The 19,506-nt window shown below is 47.0% G+C and overlaps 1 protein-coding gene across 1 annotated transcript in view; it reads right to left on the reverse strand.

Moving 5' to 3' along the window:
- The window catches only part of ITGA11 (integrin subunit alpha 11), a 136,161-nt gene that overhangs the window by 86,360 nt on the left and 30,295 nt on the right, over window positions 1-19,506 (reverse strand). Inside the window, exon 2 of the mRNA XM_069597661.1 lies at window positions 9,272-9,383. Within this exon, the coding sequence (XP_069453762.1) occupies window positions 9,272-9,383 (112 nt within the window). The remainder of the gene's footprint in view (window positions 1-9,271; window positions 9,384-19,506) is intronic.

Consider the following 19,506-nt stretch of genomic DNA (forward strand, 5'->3'; position numbering starts at 1 on the left):
GAGAATTAGGGTCTGCTGGAGACCTGAGTGACGGTGAGATATCCAAGGCTGCAGTGTCATTCTACAAGACCCAAGTGTGTTTGGCTTCCTTCTCAGTCTCCCTTCTACCAGTCAATCCTAAAGGAAATCAATCCTGAATATTTATTGGAAGGACTGATGCTGAAGCTAAAGCTCCAATACTTTGGCCACCTGACTCGAAGAGCTGACTCATTGGAAAGGACCCTGATGCTGGGAAAGACTGATGGATTGAAGAGAAAAGGGGTGACAGAGGATGAGATGGTTGGATGGCATCACCGACTCAATGGACATGAGTCTGAGCAAACTTCAGGACATAGCGAAGGACAGGGAAGCCTGGTGTGCTGCATTTCATGGGGGGTTGAACATGACTGAACAACAAAATGCATGTATGTGGAACCTCGAAAAATGTACTGATGAACCTCTCTGCAGGGCAGGAATAGAGATGCAGACATAGAGAACTGACATGTAGACACAGGAAGAGAAGGGGGAGGAAGAGGAGGGTCGGGCAAACTGGGAAAGTAGCCCTGACATACACAAACTGCCGTGTGTGAAATAGCTAGTGGGAGGCTGCTGTACAGCACAGGGGCTCAGCTCTGTGCTCTGTGACGGCCTGGAGGGGAGAGAGTGGGGGCTGGGTAGGAGGGAGGCTCAAGAGAGAGGGGATATACACAGGTGTATAGCTGATTCACGTTGCTGTAAAGCAGAGGCTAACCCAACATTGTAAAGCAATTCTCCTCCAATTTAAAAAAAATGGAAGAAAACCAAGAAGCCCTGTGGTACTCGCCTCGCTCTCCCAGCCTCTGCTCTGCGGCTCTGCTGTCCACACTTCCTCCTCCAGCCACGAGGGGCAGTGTCCTTTCTCTAAACATGGTCTCTTCTTTTTCACCCCTGTCCTCTTAGCCCCGTGGTTCCCTCCATCAGTTACACTCTGCTCATCCCTGTCTATTCTATACACAGAAATCCTACCCATCTGGAAGGACCCTCCTCCACAACCCCCTCCCGATCCCCTCCCCTACCTGGTCCTGCTGAATTAGACATTCACTCTCCCTCCCAGGGACTCTTGGGATCCTTTCTGTATGCCCTCTCTTGGGATTTATCATCCAGGATTGGCGTTCTGCAGCCATATGGCCCCTCTTTCTGACTGGGCTCAGCATTTTTATGTGAATCTGCCAGTGCTGGGTCTTGGAACTTCACAGTCTTGCCTCTTAAGGGGCCAGCAGGGTAGCTGGTTGGAAGGGACACCACTATGGATGATTGCAGCTTCCCCGTCAGTATCTGGGCTGGGGCTGCTGCTGCTCTGTGCTGCTTTGGGCCTGACGAGATCTAGGTTTCAGATATAACTCAGACATTTATTGTGTTATCTCTCTCGCAGTCTCAGTTGCCTCATCTGTAAAATGGGACCAAGCCCATTTCTCTTACAAGTTGTTCATGTCCCTGAACCTGTAGCCCAGGGAACTCACATGCCGTCTTGTTTTCAAAGCCCACTGAGTTCAGAAGGAGTCCCCTTTTAGAACCTACTAGGCTATCAGGTTCCTGCTTCCTAATGCCCTTAAGGGGAGGAGGTGAAACGTGCTGCCTCGCTGAGAGCTGAGACTTTGCTCTTCGGGATAAAAGCTTCAGGGACAAACTGGAGATTCATGGGGCCTGGCTCTGTTTCTTCTTAGCACCAGGAGGCTTCCTGCTCCAGTGGACCAAAGGCTCTGAGAGACCCTCTGCAAACCCTACATCAGAGTTTCTGGGACATCAAATGGTCTTGAAAACCAACTGGCTTAATGATTTCAATGTACATATATTAGAGTCATGTGGATTAAATTTCTCTGAAAATACACAAGGGCTTAAAGAGCAGGGGCAGAGAATACTCAGCCGGAGAGGAATTTGTTTTCTCTTTTTCTTTTTGTGTGCCTGTGAGTGTTATTGTTGCTAAAACCGAGGCATGTGGAAAACTGTTCAAGATGTGTGAGGCACTGGCTTACAGTTAGTTCTGCCGAGTTTGGGTTTGCGATGGGAATGTAGAGGCAGGAAGTGAAAGGTTAAGAGGATAAAGTGGCAACCCCACTAGGTCTGTCCCTTTGTCTTCTTAACATTTACATCAGGGTCTGGTGCCCTTGACATTCAAGGAGGCTCACAGCCTGATAAACGGGGCCAGACCTCATTGGTACCTGTGGTCAGAGGCAACTAGGGAGCCCATCTCTGGGGCTGGTAGTGTTGGGACCTGGATTTCTGGGCGGGGCTGGAGGGTGATGTCATTTCCCAGTGGCATCTCCATGCGCTCAGTGGAGACGGTGATCTTCAGTCTCTCAGGGAGTTCTTTAAAACACAGGTTCTCTGGCCCCACTGCAGGCTCAGGAGATGCAGACTGAGGGATGCCAGCTCCAACTTAAGGGCCAGAAGCTGGGTCCACACCCAGAGACAGAAGAGCCTGGGTCAGAGAGAGTCTCTTGACCAAGTTACCAGGGGCCTGATTTTAGATCTGGCTGTTTTCTGGTTGCAAGCAACCCCATCCTCCACTTCCTGCTTTGCTGATCACAAAATGCATTCTTTGGTTGGCATTTTTTGGTCTTTCCTAGCACCCTGAGATAGGTTCTTTCATGTATACTTTGTGCGAGAGCAAACATAGGTGTTTGCTGAGCGAAGGAGGCTGAGAGAGCTTCTCCCAAGGTCTCCGTCCAAGTGGCAGTCTTTGACCTTCAGACCCCCTGCTTCTGTCCTTCCTGGCATGAACGTCAAACAACAGGCACTACTGAAGTCGTCCCTGTGTGTATCTGCCAGCTGGTGTCCCACAAATGACGCCAATATTGACCTCTCTTTTCCCATTATTAGGGATTCCCTGGTAGCTCAGCTGGTAAAGAATCCACTTGCAATGCAGGAGACCTCAGTTCGACTCCTGGGTCAGGAAGACCCACTGGAGAAGGGATAGGCTACCCACTCCAGTATTCTGGCCTGGAGAATTCCATAGACATCAAACAACAGACACTACTGGAGCCATCCCTGTGCATAGCTGCCAGCCAGTGTCCCACAAATGACACCAACACTGACCTCTCTTTTCCCATTATTAACATCCATAGGGCCTTGCATCTGGATAAAACTCTTGGAATGCTGCCTACAGGATGAGAAAAATGGGGGTCAGGGGAGAAAGAGAGGGGAAGCAACCGAGTAGGATATGCAGTGGGGTCCATGCAAGTGAGAACAGGGATTCCTAAAAGGGTCTGTGTGCTCCTGTCTCTTCTGCAGGAGGTGCAGCTCCCTGGGTCTCCAAGGCCTCTCTGTATCTCTGTTCAGTTGTGGCAGAAAGCACGCATGGGTCCGGTGGCTGCAGTGCAGCTCTCTCCCAGGATGCTTCTGGCTGCACTCAGACCAGCAAGAGCGACCTCGCGTCAATACTGTTGTGCCATTCTGCTCATCTGAGCCCAACTTCCAAGACCTTATTCAATGTTCCTCTTCTATGAAGCCCTCCCAAAGACTTCAGCCACAGAGATTTCTCCTTGCAAACTCTGGCTGAATTTCTGCTGTAAGCAAGACATCTGGCTGGCTGCTCGCAGCCACAGGGACATGAGACTAGCATTCAATAAGTGAGGGGAGCCATGGGCCTAAGTGACTCCAACACAAGGTAGAAAGGGACTCGGGCCATCAGAGAGAGAGGGCTTAGGCAGGGTAAGGGCATTTTAGGCTAGGAGAAGGATCCAGAAAGTCTTCATGGAGAAAGTGGTCTTACAAAGATGAACATAATTAACACCAGGTTGTATTTTGTCTTGCATTGTTTTTTAATTTTTTCAAGGATTTTAGTGTCAAGTCTTCAACTAGCCTGTGAGTTATTTGAGAGTAAAACCAAGTCTTACTCATACCAATATTTTGCAGAGTCTAGTAAAACATATTAACAGAAGCTTAATAAACAAATATTGGTCAAAACAAATTCCATCTGAGAAAAGCCAGTTCCAATTAATTTTTAACTCTTCATACCATGTAAAGGATATGGATGCTGTACTTTTCCTATACAGTAGAAATTAACAGTATATTGTAAATAAACTATACTTCAGAAAAATAAGTGTTACAAAAAGAATATAGATGATGTGCCTTTTATGTCTGGGCTGGCTGAGAGAGGTTCAAACCATTAATTCAATCTTTCCAAGTATGTTCTTTTGAGCATCATACCCTGATTTCTGTAAGACAATAAAGCAGACAGTTACTATCCATCTGATAAATGTTATAAAAAGAAGACATATATTTCTATGGGTACAACTAATCTAGTGATGGGAAGGGATGGTCAGAGAAGGTATCTCAGGGGAAGTGATATTCAAGAGAGTTCCAGAAAAACATCTATTTCTGCTTTATTGACTATGCCAAAGCCTTTGACTGTGTGGATCACAATAAACTGTGGAAAATTCTGAGAGAGATGGGAAAATTCTGACCTGCCTCTTGAGAAATCTGTATGCAGGTCAGGAAGCAACAGTTAGAACTGGACGTGGAACAACAGACTGGTTCCAAATAGGAAAAGGAGTACGTCAAGGCTGTATACTGTCACCCTGCTTATTTAACTTATATGCAGAGTACATCATGAGAAACGCTGAACTGGAAGAAACACAAGCTGGAATCAAGATTGCCGGGAGAAATATCAATAACCTCAGATAGACAGATGACACCACCCTTATGGCAGAAAGTGAAGAGGAACTAAAAAGCCTCTTGATGAAAGTGAAAGAGGAGAGTGAAAAAGTTGGCTTAAAGCTCAACATTCAGAAAACAAAGATCATGGCATCCGGTCCCATCATTTCATGGGAAATAGATGGGGAAACAGTGGAAACAGTGTCAGACTTTATTTTTTTGGGCTCCAAAATCACTGCAGATGGTGATTACAGCCATGAAATTAAAAGATGCTTACTCCTTGGAAGAAAAGTTATGACCAACCTAGATAGCATATTGAAAAGCAGAGACATTACTTTGCCGACTAAGGTCTGTCTAGTCAAGGCTATGGTTTTTCCAGTGGTCATGTGTGGATGTGAGAGTTGGACTGTGAAGAAGGCTGAGTGCCGAAGAATTGATGCTTTTGAACTGTGGTGTTGGAGAAGACTCTTGAGAGTCCCTTGGACTGCAAGGAGATCCAACCAGTACATTCTGAAGGAGATCAGCCCTGAAATTTCTTTGGAAGGAATGATGCTAAAGCTGAAACTCCAGTACTTTGGCCACCTCATGAGAAGAGTTGACTCATTGGAAAAGACTCTGATGCTGGGAGGGATTGGGGGCAGGAGGAGAAGGGGACGACAGAGGATGAGATGGCTGGATGGCATCACTGACTCGACGGACATGAGTCTGAGTGAACTCCGGGAGTTGGTGATGGACAGGGAGGCCTGGCGTGCTGCGATTCATGGGGTCACAAAGAATCGGACACGACTGAGTGATTGAACTGAACTGAACTGGAAGAATGTGAAAGAGGACTTTGAATTCCAGCCATTAACAACTAGGAAAGCTAGATAAAATACATGAAACAATTATACTCAGGGACCAGCCAGCAGTCAGTACAGAGCTCAATACTTGACTAAAGGGAAGCACAGGCATTAACCCCACATTCACTCGGCTTTCTCGATGAGGGTGCTTTCCTGCTGCAGCACAGGGAACAAGAGTCCGGACACAGAACAGCGGACGTGCTGGGCGGAGGAAACAGGGACTGGAATGGGGACTGAAAAGATTACCAGGATTTGGTGGGGGCAGGTAGAAAGGAGACAGTCACAGGGAAAAAGACCCCGAAACTCTGCTAACATTTTCCCTCAGGGTCCTTGGATGACCCCTTGGATGACCCCTGTGCATGTATGGTGTGAGACTCTGGAAAATTTATCAGAGAAGTGGGGCAGAGATTTTAGAGGCTTTCCAGTACTTGGGAGATGTTGGGGTTCATGCCTAGTCAAAAATAAATTTTAATGAACGCCGTGGGCTTTTAGTTGAGATCCCCCCAAATTCATGCCTTAGAAGTAAAGACTGTGCATTAGGAGTAAGTGAAAGAAAGTGTTAATCGCTCAGTCATGTCCAACTCTTTGTGACCCCAAGGACTGTAGCCGACCAGTCCCCTCTGTTCACAGAATTCTCCAGGCAAAAATTCTGGAGTAGGTAGCCATTCCCTTCCCCAGGGGATCTTCCCGACCCAGAAGTTGAACCTGGGTCTCCTGCATTGCTGTATCAGAACAAAACATAGCATTATCTAAAGGAGAGTAGCACAGTCTATAGCTTCTACTGTGTACTAGTCACAATATTCTGCACAGAATTTAAAAATGCCACTAAACAGGCAAAGAATCAGGAAAAACTGACTGGTAACCATAAGGTAAAATAGTCACTAAGAACAGAGCCAGAGATGATCCAGATATTGGAGTTAGCCAAGAAGGTTTTCAAAATCACTGTTATTAATACGTTTTAAAAAATAGAGTAAAAGATGGACAAATGGGAGAAAGATTATTTTAATAGAATTAGAGTCTATAAAAAATCAAACAGAGATTCAGGAATTACAAAATAAAACATATATAATTAAGAATACATTGGATATTTAAAAAAATTAAAAAAATGCATTGGGTACATTTAGCTGCACAATATACCTCATGAATAGATGATGTATACAATATACATAGAAACAAAGTTCCTGAGAATATGCCAATGAATAGAATCACACACACACACACACACACACGAATACATGGTGTCCAAGTAAAGTTTATCCCAGGAATAAAAATTGGGCTTAATATTAAAAAAAATCAGTCTATAGATATAATTAACATTATTAACAGAATAAAGAACCACATAACATCTTAATCTTTGCAGAAAAAAATCTGATAAAATTTCATAACTATTTATATATACACACACATACAAATAAACCTCAGAAAACTAGGAATAGAAGAAAACCTCCTTAATCTGATGATATCTACAACAAACAAATGAATAAACTATAGTTAACATTTTATTTAATTATGAAATATAGTCTTCCCTTTAACAAGGGAAATAAGAAAAGCACATTCAGTATCACAACTTCTATTCAACCTAGAACTGCACATCCTAGCTACAGCAATTCGGCAAGAAACAGAAATAAAAGCTATGAAGCTTAGAAAAGAAGAAATAAAACTACAGTTAATTCAGATGATCTGCTTGTATACATAAAAATATGTAAGAATCTACAGACACATGATAGAAATAAATGAGTTTAGTAAAATTGCTGGATATAATGTAAATACACAAAAATCAGTTGTATTTTACTATACTACCAAAATGAAATAAAAGCATTCCAATTTTTAAAAAGAACAGTCCCTTTTAATTAGCATAAAATGCCAAGTACCTAGGAACCAAAGTAATAACAGATATGTAAGAATTGTACACTGAAAATTTCAAAGCACTATTAAGAGGAGAAATTTTAAAAACTAAGTAAGTATGGAGAAGGAAATGGCAACCCACTCCAGTATTCTTGCCTGGGAAAGTCCATGGACAGAGGAGCCTGGTGGGCTGCAGTCCATGGGGTCACATGACTGAGCGTGTGTGCATGAGGGTGGAGGGTGATGGGCTGGTAGCAATAAACTAGTAGAACTAAAAAAACACACAAAAAACTAAATAAGTGAAGGTATATACATGTTCATAGGTTAGAAGACTCAGTGTTAATAAGACTTCATTTCTCCCCAAATTGATTTATAAATTCAGCGTAATCCCAATCAAAATGTCAGCAAGTTTGATGAGGGGAAATTGACAAGCTGATTCTAAAATTCATAGGAAAACACAGAAGACCTATTATAACCAAAACAATCTTGCCAAAGATGAACAAATGTGAAGAATTCACATTACCTAACTTCAAGACTTTCTCTGAAGCAAATAACCAAGGCAACTTTCTATTTTATAGATTAGAATAGAGGCTAGAAATAGACCCATACGTATAGAGGTCACCTGATTTTCAGCAAAGACCACACTACAATTCAGTGGGAAAATAGTCTTTTAACAAATGGTGCTAGATCAACTGGATATCCATATTTTAAAGGGAAAAAAAAAACCCTTGACCTTTATCTCACATCTCACACAAACATTTATTTGAGATGAACCACTGACTTAAATGAGAAAGCAAAAACATCAAACTTCTGGAAGGAAAAAGAGGAAAAAAGATACTTCTGGAAAGTATCTTCATGATCTTGAGAGAAGCAAACATTTCTTAAATGGGACACACAAGACACTATAAAAAGAGTGATAAATTAGACTTTATTAAAGAACTTCTGTTCATAAAAAGACACCATTAAGGAAATGAAAATGCAAGCCACAGACAGGGAGTTCTTTGCAATGCTTTTCTCTGACAAAGGATTTGTATATAGAATATATATATTTTTTAAGTTGTATAAATTATTAAGAAAAATACACACAACACAATTTTTAAAATGTGCAAAAGACTGAATCAGACACATCATAAAATAGGATACCAAAATGGCCAATAAATTCACAAAAAGTTACTCAACATTGTTAGTCATTAGAGAAATGCCAGTTAAACCCACCATGAGATACTACTGGGTCGGTACAAAAGTAATTATGGCTTTTACATTGTTGAATCTTGCTGTTTGATATGGGAATACATTCTTAAATAAGTGGGGTATGTGTGAAAATGTCCTACAACTGATTTGTAGTGATGGCTGCACAACTTGGTAAATTTCAGAAGAAATCACTGAGCTGACACTTGAAATGAGTAAATTATATAACATGTAAAATATAATCCAACAAAGTTATTTTGGAAATAGGAGGCTGACCCTTCCTGCCTCCTGACTACCCCCGCCCCAGGGAGGTCCTCTCCCCACACTTAGCCTTCTCTCACTTCCCTTTGCCCCACTGTGGCCTGTGTTTCAGCTTTGAGCACATCCATCCTCGCAGAGACACCCTACCTTCCACAGCTCTCCCCAGTAGCCACAACCAGAAGTGCTGCCCCTGCTGATGAGAGCCTGGGGCCCTGAGAGGGGATGAGAGGGGATGATTACTGGTTCTTGGTGCCTGCTGCCTGTGTTGTCTCATAACCAGAAGAAAGAGGGTGTTCATTCCCATTTCTCAGATGAGAAGATGGAGGCCTATGAAGGGGATGCTCATGGTTTCAAAGACAGGGCAGATCCTAGGCAGCCCCTGACCTGCCAGGACAGGAAGTCAAGGCCCTGGGAAGGGGGTCATTTGCATTGAGGACCTGTGCTGTCAGCCCATGGGGGGCCTGGGTGGGGGGAGATGCAGGGCTGTGAAGGGGGGTGGGGGAGGGGTGGCAGCTCTCACTCACCACTTCCTGCCGCTGATGTCATGCTGCTGCACCGTGTAGCCAAAGAAGGCGGCCCTGGAGCCAGGGATGACTCGGGGCTTCTTGGTGTCCATGTTGAAGGTGGCCGTGAACCCTGAGATGGGAGGAGAGAGGTCAGGCAGGCGGATATCCTGGTCCCAGGGCCGTGACCGGCGACCCCCAGCAGATCACCTACCTTGGAGGGTCTTGGCCGTGGATGGAGTAAGTACCCCTATCCTTGGGGAGCCCCCAGTGTTGGTTAACATAGTCCCTGTCTGGGGAGCCGACAATCTGATGGGAAAGGCCCAGCCCCTGCCCCGGGGGGAGCCAGTCTGGTAGGGGAGGCACAGGTCTGAAGCCTCCTCTTAGAGAGACCAGGCAGGTCTGAAGGGTAAGACCTTGTCCTTCCCCGGAAGAATCCCTGGCCTCACAGTGAAGGCACAGTGCCTGTCCTCCTCCACCACTCCTTCCTCTAACTCTGCTGCTAACTTCTGCTGGTCTCCTCTCCTGTTTTTCTGGCTTTTCCCTCCCCTCTCCTTCTCTCTCTACTCCTCCCTTCTTTCACCTCCGACTGCTAAGTAGTCAGGGAGCTGACTTCCCACCTCTCTTGCCACCCGCTTTGCCCCAGCCGGGCCTGGGGTCCTAGTGGCCACGGCTCCAGTGCTGCTGGCTGACACGCTCCTGAATCCACCTGCAAAGCTCCACCTGGCTTCAGCCAGGGCCACTGCTCAGCTGCAGCAGCCAAGGTGGAGCAGGGAAAGCCCCGTAAAACCCTTTCACCTCGGCCCCTAATTGGCCAATTAACTGATTCTGCCCAGGGGAAAGCCTTGAGGCAGCTGGACACGACTGAGTGACTGAACAACAATTAACAGAGCGCAGCAGACAGAATATCGTTGCCATTCCTCTCATGTGTTAACCACCACTGCCTTATTTACAAAGCCTTATCAGCCTGGTCAGCAGCAGGCAGCCCTGGGGAAGAGGGCCCGACCAGGTGAGCACAGGGGGATGAAGGATCACTGGTCCTTGGCCAGTGTGGGCACGTCACAGAGCAGAGAGACACTGGTGACACCTGCGGAACTCTCCAGCTCTGCCCCAGAAATGGTGCACGCAAATGCAAGTACGCACAATCAGAGAGGCACGTATGTGCACGCACACAGGCCCACACATGGACGTGCACACACACTTATGCACAGGCCATACACGTTCCCTGACTGCATCTGGCTCCCTGGGGCCCCCTGGAAATGTCCTCTGGTGGTCCGTGGTCCTCCCATTCCCTCACCCAAGCCCAGCAGAGGGAACCCTGAGCAAGAGGCAGGTGTGCTTGGCAGTCAGGAAATCCAGACCCATCCCACCACTCCCAGACCAGCAGGGAGGTGAGGGCCAGTGAGGTGAAGAGTGGACATTGTGTCTTCAAGGTCTTCTCCACTATCAGTGCATCTTGGGCAAACATGGCCAGAAGGATCCTTCCAAGACCTGCTGGATCCCGTGACTCCAGCTCCATACCCTCCATCGGTTTCCCAGCAACCCACAGTCAAAGCCAAACTCCTTACCTGCCAGGCCCTGTGATTCCCCAAAGGAACCCCAGCTGGTTCCCTCTGCCCCTCATTTACTCTTGCCCCCCTTCCTTCTGCTCTAGTCATACTGTCTCCTTTCCTGTTATTAGAATGTGTCAGACCTGTCCCTGCTCAGCACCCTGGCCCTGGCTGCATTTCCTTCTGCCCGGATGCTCCTCCCTGAGTTACTAGCAGACTCACTCCCCCACATCATTAGGGTCCCTGTTTCAATGTCATCTTGTCCATCACCAGGACCCCCTGTCACTCTCATCTCTTTCTTCATTTGTCTTCATAGCACTTATCCCTAACACGTTACAGAGGTATCTGATTGTCACGCAGCTGATATTTCATAATATTCTTGTGTCCTCCAAGTGCCGAGAGACACTGCTCAGTGTCATATACTTAGTGCCTTGAATCAAGATCTAGGTCATGGTCAGTGGTCAACAGATACTGATGGAATGCTTAGAGACCAGGACCTGCATTTGTCTGGGATGCTCTCTCCCCTCAAAGAGGAACAGGAGGAAAAATATTTACTGAGCACTAATGTATTCCTGGCACTATTCTAGGTATCTAACCAGTAATTTTATATTACTTATTTAAATCACACACCAACCCCGTGAAATAGATATTATCATATCTCTGGGAGGTTAATTTGCCCCGAATTGCTCGGCTGGGAGGAGGTTAGAACACTTCCATGATGAGACTGCTTGGGGCTCTAGGCTCTGTGTTACCCCTGGGAGAGGGGGCAGGAACATTCTTTTCAGAGAAAGGGGTCTCCTTTCTTGACCTCAGGTCCCACCTCCTATGTCTTCTTTGGGTTTGGTTGGGGTCAGCAGATGGGAGAGGAGCCAGCGGCCCCGTGCTCCTCCATTCACTCTGGGGGGCTCCGTCTAGGACAGGTCCTATCTCCCCCAGTCCCCAACCCCCAACCCCCTGGGACAAGATTAGCGAAGTCTGGCCATGGGGAGAGGACAGTCTCAAGGCTGGGGCATTAAGTTACAAAGTGCTGGTTTCTTCCTCAAGTTGGCATTTGCTTCTGACCAAACGAACCAGCCAGAGTATGGATTTCCTAAAAGTGATGTCAAGTCTGACACCCTGGACCGTGCCTCCTGACAAGATCTCTGGACTGCTCCCCTGATGGCGGATGGCTTTCATTCTCAGGGAATGTACTCTTCTCAGAGACTTACGAACCCCAAGCACCAGCAAAACAAAACAAAATTGTTTCTGATGGGAATCAGCAGGCTGATTGCAGAGACTCCGGGAGCCTGGCTGGGCAGCTGGCAGCTTCACTGCCCTTGATATTGATGACAGAGGGGGAAAAAGCCACAGTTCCTGGGCTCGCTCTCCTGTGGACTGTGGCCAAAATTACATCAGCTGCTGCTCTCTTTCTCAGGAGCTTATCTTTCTTTTGAAGAAGCATCAGCTGGTCTCAGGAAGGCAGTGAGTCCACAGCGTGGAGTGCGAGAACCGCTGGGTCTCAGACCCACTATCCAGGCCAAGGCGGAGGCCACAAACCCATCCCCAGGCGGGGCAGCCCCATCCCAGCTGATGAGGCATGCCGGCCGACACACGTCCAGACCGCCTGTGCTCCCCAGGGCGTGCACGCTAGAGCTTAGGGAGGCTCGGCTGAACAGCAATGCTGGCTACTCCACCCTCTCCCAGGACCAGCCCCACAGCTGCCACTAGCTTCCCAAGGGTCTTGGGAGAAACTCCACAGTCCCCACCTGGCCCCAGCGCCCTCTGAGCCTCCCTAGCCTCTTGTCAAGTTTTCCTCTGGCTTCCTGTGGCCCAGGCCCCAGGGCTGTCTTTCTGCTCCCACTTGGCTTCCTCCGGTTTTGGGGCCTTCGCACATGCTATTTCTTCTGCCAGAATCTGTCTGATGAACTTCTCAGAGAAGTTCTGATCTTCTGATCGGATCTGCTCTCCTTCAGATCTCAGCACACATGGCCCATTCTTCCACCTCCCCAGGGAGCTCCCCTGACCACCCTCATCCACCATTACATCAGATCTTGTCTGATGATCTCAACACCCTTTGAATTCACTAACAGGTGACCCGCAACCCCTCCTTTAGAATTACCTGGTTGGTAATTATACAGAGCAGGTGTGATCATTTGATTAGTCCAATCTCCCTACCAGGACAGTGGCGCCATGAAGGCAAGATGGGGTCTGTGTTGCTGGACCCAGCACCGAGCTGGGGGCTGGCCTCAAACCCTGCTGAGCCACCTGAGGAAACCTCGAAGAGAGAAAGTACAAGGTGGCCACCTGAGTGCCGGGGTTGGGAGAGACAGCTGTGGGCCAGGGGGTCAGGAAGCCTCTGGAGATATGGCCTGGCTTTGAAAGGTGATGTGCAGGAATCAGCGAGGTGGCCCAGAGGCAGGAGTTCATAGTGTGAATGCGGGGCCATCAAAGGAGAAGAGAACAGCCTTTCTGGCCCAAAGTGTCAGGAATGGCCTGGTTCCTCCTGCCCTCCTGCCAGACTCTCTGAGGGCGAAGATAGGCCTAGAGAAAGTGTGGTCTTGAGTTCGGGGTGGGGGCTTGTTAGAAGCCTGGCTCCAACATTCATTTATTAATGGCTGACCCCGGGCCAGGGACTACTCCTTTCTGGTCCTCCGTTTACTCATCTATAAAATGGGAATAATAATGCCAGCCTCAATGTGTGGGCGACAAGACTGAATGCGGTAACTAACCTGTGGCAGTGCTTGGTGCATGGACAGTACTCAGCATATCTTGGAACTGAATCAAGTCTCCCTGCCCCAGTGCCTTTGCCCACGCTGTGCACCCTACCTGAAGGCCTTTCTTCCCTTCTTCTCAAGCATCGAGGCTCAGCTCTGATGTCACCTCTTTACAACATTCAGAGCAACCTTCCTCTGGGTGGCTCACAGCCTGTTGCGGTCTGTCATGGATGACAGGAGTTTCTGCATCTTCCCTGCTCTCTTCTCCAGCTATACACTATTCAGGCAACATCCAGGACTGACTTTTTATCTTTTTACCCTTGCCCTATACTAGGAATATGCAGAGAGACTTGTCTGATGGACTTCTCACCATCTGAGAACCTGTTTCCAGAATCAGGACCTGGTGGCCTTTTTCTCCCTCATTTATTTCCTAGTTCTCTAACTGGTACAGACATCTCCTTACCATTTAGATAATAATGGGAAAAATTCCGGTGTACATGCACAGAGAGTTCACTAGGCACCAGGTACTATGCTAAGTGTATTTAATCCTCACAACAACTTTTAAATGTATGTATTTATTTTTGGCTGTGCTGGGTCTTCGTGGCTGCACGTGGGCTTTCCTGGTTGTGGAGAGGGCTTCTCTTTCTTGTGGAGCACAAGATCTAGGGTGTTGTGGCACCTGGACTTAGTTGCCTCTCAGCATGTGGGATCTTCCCGGACCAGGGATCGAAACGATGTGCCCTACATTGGCAGGGAGATTCTTACCCACTGGACCACCAGGGAAGCCCCAAAACAACCTTTTGAAGTAAGTATATCATTATTCTCACTCTACAGGTGAGGAAGCTGATGCACAAAGAAGGCAGGTAGCTAGGAAGTGGAAGGATGCACTCGGAGGCTTCATGAGTCCTGCCCCAGCCCACCTGCCACCTTCAAGCCTTCCTCCCCACTGTGGTCACTTGAGCTCCTCACTGTGGTGGTCTTAGCCAGGTTGATCCTCCTCCCACCTGCCCCTTCTTAAAAACTCACTCATCCTGGGTCCCACACCCTCGGATTCAGCTCACTAGAGAGCAGACAGGTGCATCCCTGATCGCAGTAGGTGGAATACACAGGACCAGGTGCGTTAGACGGAGGCAGCCAGACTCCCAAGGGCCTTGAAAGTCTGGGTGAAGCACCAGAACTGACAGCAGGAGGAAGCTATCCCGGGGAACCTGAGAGTGACCATCTCTCAGGCACCATCCATCTGCCAGGCCTCTGCTCATTCTCTGGGTCCTGCTCCGGGTTGCAGACACACCTGTGTAAGCAAGAGCTTTCGTTTGCCTTGGATGGTGGGAGCTGGGATGGGGATGACGGAGGATGAAATGTTAGAACGCCCTTCCCAGTTCTACGTGGGCCCCAGGAATCTTCAGGTCTAAAAGCAAATCACAGATAGGGAATTGGGGGAAGGGTGGCACGGCAGGAGAAAAGACCCTGACTCTGGCCAAGTAAGAAGAAATGGTAACGTGGACCTCCTTCTGCTATGGAAAACACAATCACACATTCCAGCCTGAGTCGAATGAGCTCTAGACGCCTGACTGGTTTTCATCCTCTATTGCTGCTGCTTCTGCTGCAGCAAATACCAAAAACGTGATGGTTCTGGCTCCGTCATCATCCCAGCTGTCTTTTCCTTCTTCTTTGGGGCCATTGTTTCAAAGACAGGCATCTAAGAAGGCAATGCTAGTTTGGGGAGCATTGCTGGCAAGGCCTGAGTCACCTCCCCATCTCTAGGCCCCTGTAGAAGGCACAGGTGAGATATGAGAGAAGAGATGGGGGGTGGGGAGAATGTGATCCCCTCATCAGAGAGGCTTCTGCTCGTTGGAGGAGGAAGGCCTCCACTAGAGAGGAGGCGGCTGCAGGTCAGGGAGCCCTCTGACTCTGGGGATCCTGCCCTTGGGGGCTTGCAGCACTCACAGGAGACCTAGTAACTATGTCTTCCCTCTGGAAGCTTCCAGTGGAAGGAAATCTGGACCCTGCCCTTGAGAACTGCGGGGGCATCAGGGGAATGACACTGGACTGTGAGTCTCCTTCTGCCTACACCTCCATTCACGGAGGGGTTTAGAGAATAGTTAAATGTTGAAGTTAAAACTCAATGCTGAAATCTTGAGAAAGAAGAATGGAACTGGAGGAATCAACCTGCCTGACTTCAGGCTCTACTACAAAACCACAGTCATCAAGACAGTATGGTACTGGCACAAAGACAGAAATATAGATCAATGGAACAAAATAGAAAGCCCAGAGATCAATCCATGCACCTATGGACACCTTATCTTTGACAAAGGTGGCAAGAATATACAATGGAGAAAAGACAATCTCTTTAACAAGTGGTGCTGGGAAAACTGGTCAACCACTTGTAAAAGAATGAAACTAGACCACTTTCTAACACCATACACAAAAATAAACTCAAAATGGATTAAAGATCTAAACATAAGACCAGAAACTATACAACTCCCAGAAGAGAACATAGGCAAAACACTCTCTGACATAAATCACAGCAGGATCCTCTATGACCCACCTCCCAGAGTATTGGAAATAAAAGCAAAAATAAACAAATGGGACCTAATTAAAATTAAAAGCTTCTGCACAACAAAGGAAACTATAAGCAAGGTGAAAAGACAGTCTTCAGAATGGGAGAAAATAATAGCAAATGAAGCAACTGACAAAGAATTAATCTCAAAAATATACAAGTAACTCCTGAAGCTCAATTCCAGATAAATAAACGACCCAATCAAAAAATGGGCCAAAGAACTAAACAGACATTTCTCCAAAGAAGACATACAGATGGCTTACAAACACATGAAAAGATGCTCAACATCACTTATTATCAGAGAAATGCAAATCAAAACCACAATGAGGTACTATTTCATGCCAGTCAGAATGGTTGCTATCCAAAAGTCTACAAACAATAAATGCTAGAGAAGAGGGAACCCTCTTACACTATTGGTGGGAAGGCAAACTAGTACAGCCACTATGGAGAACAGTGTGGAGATTCCTTAAAAAACTGGAAATAGAACTGCCTTATGACCCAGCAATCCCACTGCTGGGCATACACACTGAGGAAACCAGAATTAAAAGAGACACGTGTACCCCAATGCACATCGCAGCACTGTTTATAATAGCCAGGACATGGAAGCAACCTAGATGTCCATCAGCAGATGAATGGATAAGAAAGCTGTGGTACATATACACAATGGAGTATTACTCAGCCATTGAAAAGAATACATTTGAATCAGTTCTAATGAGGTGGATGAAACTGGAGCCTATTGTGCAGAGTGGAATAAGCCAGAAAGAAAACCACCAATACAGTATACTAACGCATATATATGGAATTTAGAAAGATGGTAATAATGACCCTGTATGTGAGACACCAAAAGAGACACAGATGTATAGAACAGTCTTTTGGACTCTGTGGGAGAGGGTGAGGGTGGGATGATTTGGGAGAATGGCATTGAAACATATAATATCATATCTGAAATGAATCGCCAGTCCAGGTTCGATGCATGATACAGGAAGCTCAGGGCTAGTGCACTGGGATGACCCAGAGGGATGGTATGGGGACGGAGGTGGGGGTGGTTCAGGATGGGGAACACATGTACACCACCCGTGGGGGATTCATGTTGATGTATGGCAAAACCAATACAATATTGTAAAGTAATTAGCCTCCAATTAAAATAAATTTATATTTAAAAAAACCCCAAACTCAATGTTGAGCAATGGGACTTCCCTGGTGAGTCAGTGGTTAAGAGTCTGCCTGCCAATGCAAGGGACATGGGTTTAATCCCTGCTTTGGGAACATCCCACCTGCTCCAGAGCAACTAAAGCCTGGGTGTCACAACTACTGAGCCTACACGCCTGTGTTCCGCAACAACAGAAACCACCGCAATTAGAAGCCCATGTACCACAACTAGAGAGAGTCCTCGCACAGCGATGAAGACCCAGTGAAGCCATTAAATGAGTAAATAAAAAAATAAAAGTAAACACTGAGTGCCATGAGTTCCATACTTCTCCCTGTTCCAAGACTCCAAGCCTTGTGAAGACAAGGATGGGGTTTTGTTTATCTCTTTATTCCCACTGCAGGGGTTGGGACACAGAGATCCTCAGTAAAACGTGTTGAACTAAAGTAGAAGGTTCAGCTCCACCTAACAACACTAAACAAAGCCTGTGACACCTCCCCACTTAACTCTGGGCTGAGCCATATGAGGCAGAAACGAAAGCTTGCCAGTTTCCATCCGAAATCTTAGGACACCAACATCTTGTCTGTTTCTGCTTGCTCACTTGCACTGCAGCCACCAGTGTGAGAAGTATTCGCTCAGGCTGGCCCACATATCCCAGAAAAAGGAGGAGAAACACTTGGAGCTGAACTCCACAACCATACCTGGCTGGGGTCAGCTATCCACTCACATGTACAAGCAAGCTCTGTGAGGCCAGCTGGCCTCTCATTTGAGCTTAGCTTAGGTCAGCTGGACGTCCAGCTGATCCAGACAAGTGAACTAAATAATGATGTGTGTCACTCAGATTTGGGAGGGGCGGGGTGGGGGGTTATTTGTTACATAGCATTATTGTAGCAATTGGTAACTGACTCAGTCTGGCTCTTAAATGGTGGACAGTGAGGGAGGAAGCAGAACATGAGTTACCTACTGGGGACTCACGGTGATTGGGGTAGTAACTCAGTCATTGTCTTCTCAAGAGCTCACGGGGAGGCCTGGACCGAGCCTGTCAGGAAGCAGTGTGGCCTAGCGAGCGGGCCATGATCTCTCCTTCCTGAGTCATGCGCCGAGCCTTCCAGCTGGGCTGTCCTGCTTCATCGGGACACAGGAGTGGCCGACACGGAAACAGCAGACACACAGATCCCTAGCATCAATTCTAGGGCTCAGGGCCCTTCTGTACCTCATTTTCTCTCTGTCTCATGGCCATGGGACATGAAACCCAGCCCCCAACTCAGACAATTTACCACAGGGCCAAAAATGGTGTGCAACAAATACGTTATCAGGGAAGGGTCACTTATTAGGATTTTATTCTTAAGAACAAGCAGGGATCTTAAAGATCGAATAGCCTAGAGGTCTCAAAACTTTGTGTTTTTTTTTTTTTTTTTTTTTGCAGTGAATCCCACCTTCTGAGAACAAAATCTATACATAAGAAGCAGACACAGGAAGCTGAGGCTGGACTTAGGGACAGTGGACAAGGAGTAGCTCCCACCTGCAGAAACAGTCCTAAGACAGTTCTTTGAACCCTAGGGTATCCTAGAACATAGTTTGAGAACCACCTAATTGTATTTAAGACCCTTGCAGTTACCAGTGAGAGAACTCAGGCTAGAAAAGGGGTGGGGATCTACCAAAGGTCATGAGCTTTTCTTTTTTCATGCCCATCTTTATTCACCACCATTCCTTCCATATAACCCTCCTCTACAATCTTTCAATTCCACAAATGTCTAATTGGGGCTACGAAGCTCCGGGTTTCATGCTGGGAATCAGGGACACCAAGTCAAATAAGCCATGACCTGCGGTCTTCAGAGTCTGCAGCCAGGTGGGTGAGCCAACAGCTATGCTTGCATGTCACCAGAGCCCAAAGTGAAGCCCTGCAAAGGTGGGACCAGGGCACAGGGTGATCTGCATTCAAATCTCAGCTTTGTTGCTACATTTGTCTAGTAGCCATAGAGAGTTACTACGCCTTTCTGGGCCTCCGTGTGCCCCTCTGTCAAATGAGAGGGTTGTCCTTACTCTCTTCTACCTGAGACCCAACCCCAGCACGTGTCAGAGAGATTCTCTAGAGCAAACACACAACCAGTTTCCAGTTGTCGACACGCAAGCATCTGTCTTGAGTCTCTGCAAACAGAACTGGAGGCCAGGCTGTGTGGAGGAATGCAAGCTCATCTTAATGTTGGCTGAAGTCAAACACACTTAGGAAGGGAACTCTCCAGGCAAAACTGATTATATTTTGCATTCCCAAGCCAAAGGGGGAGAACTAAAGAAAACTGTCATCT

The sequence above is a fragment of the Ovis canadensis genome, chromosome 7 (assembly GCF_042477335.2).
Source record: "Ovis canadensis isolate MfBH-ARS-UI-01 breed Bighorn chromosome 7, ARS-UI_OviCan_v2, whole genome shotgun sequence".
Taxonomy (NCBI): Eukaryota; Metazoa; Chordata; class Mammalia; order Artiodactyla; family Bovidae; genus Ovis; species Ovis canadensis.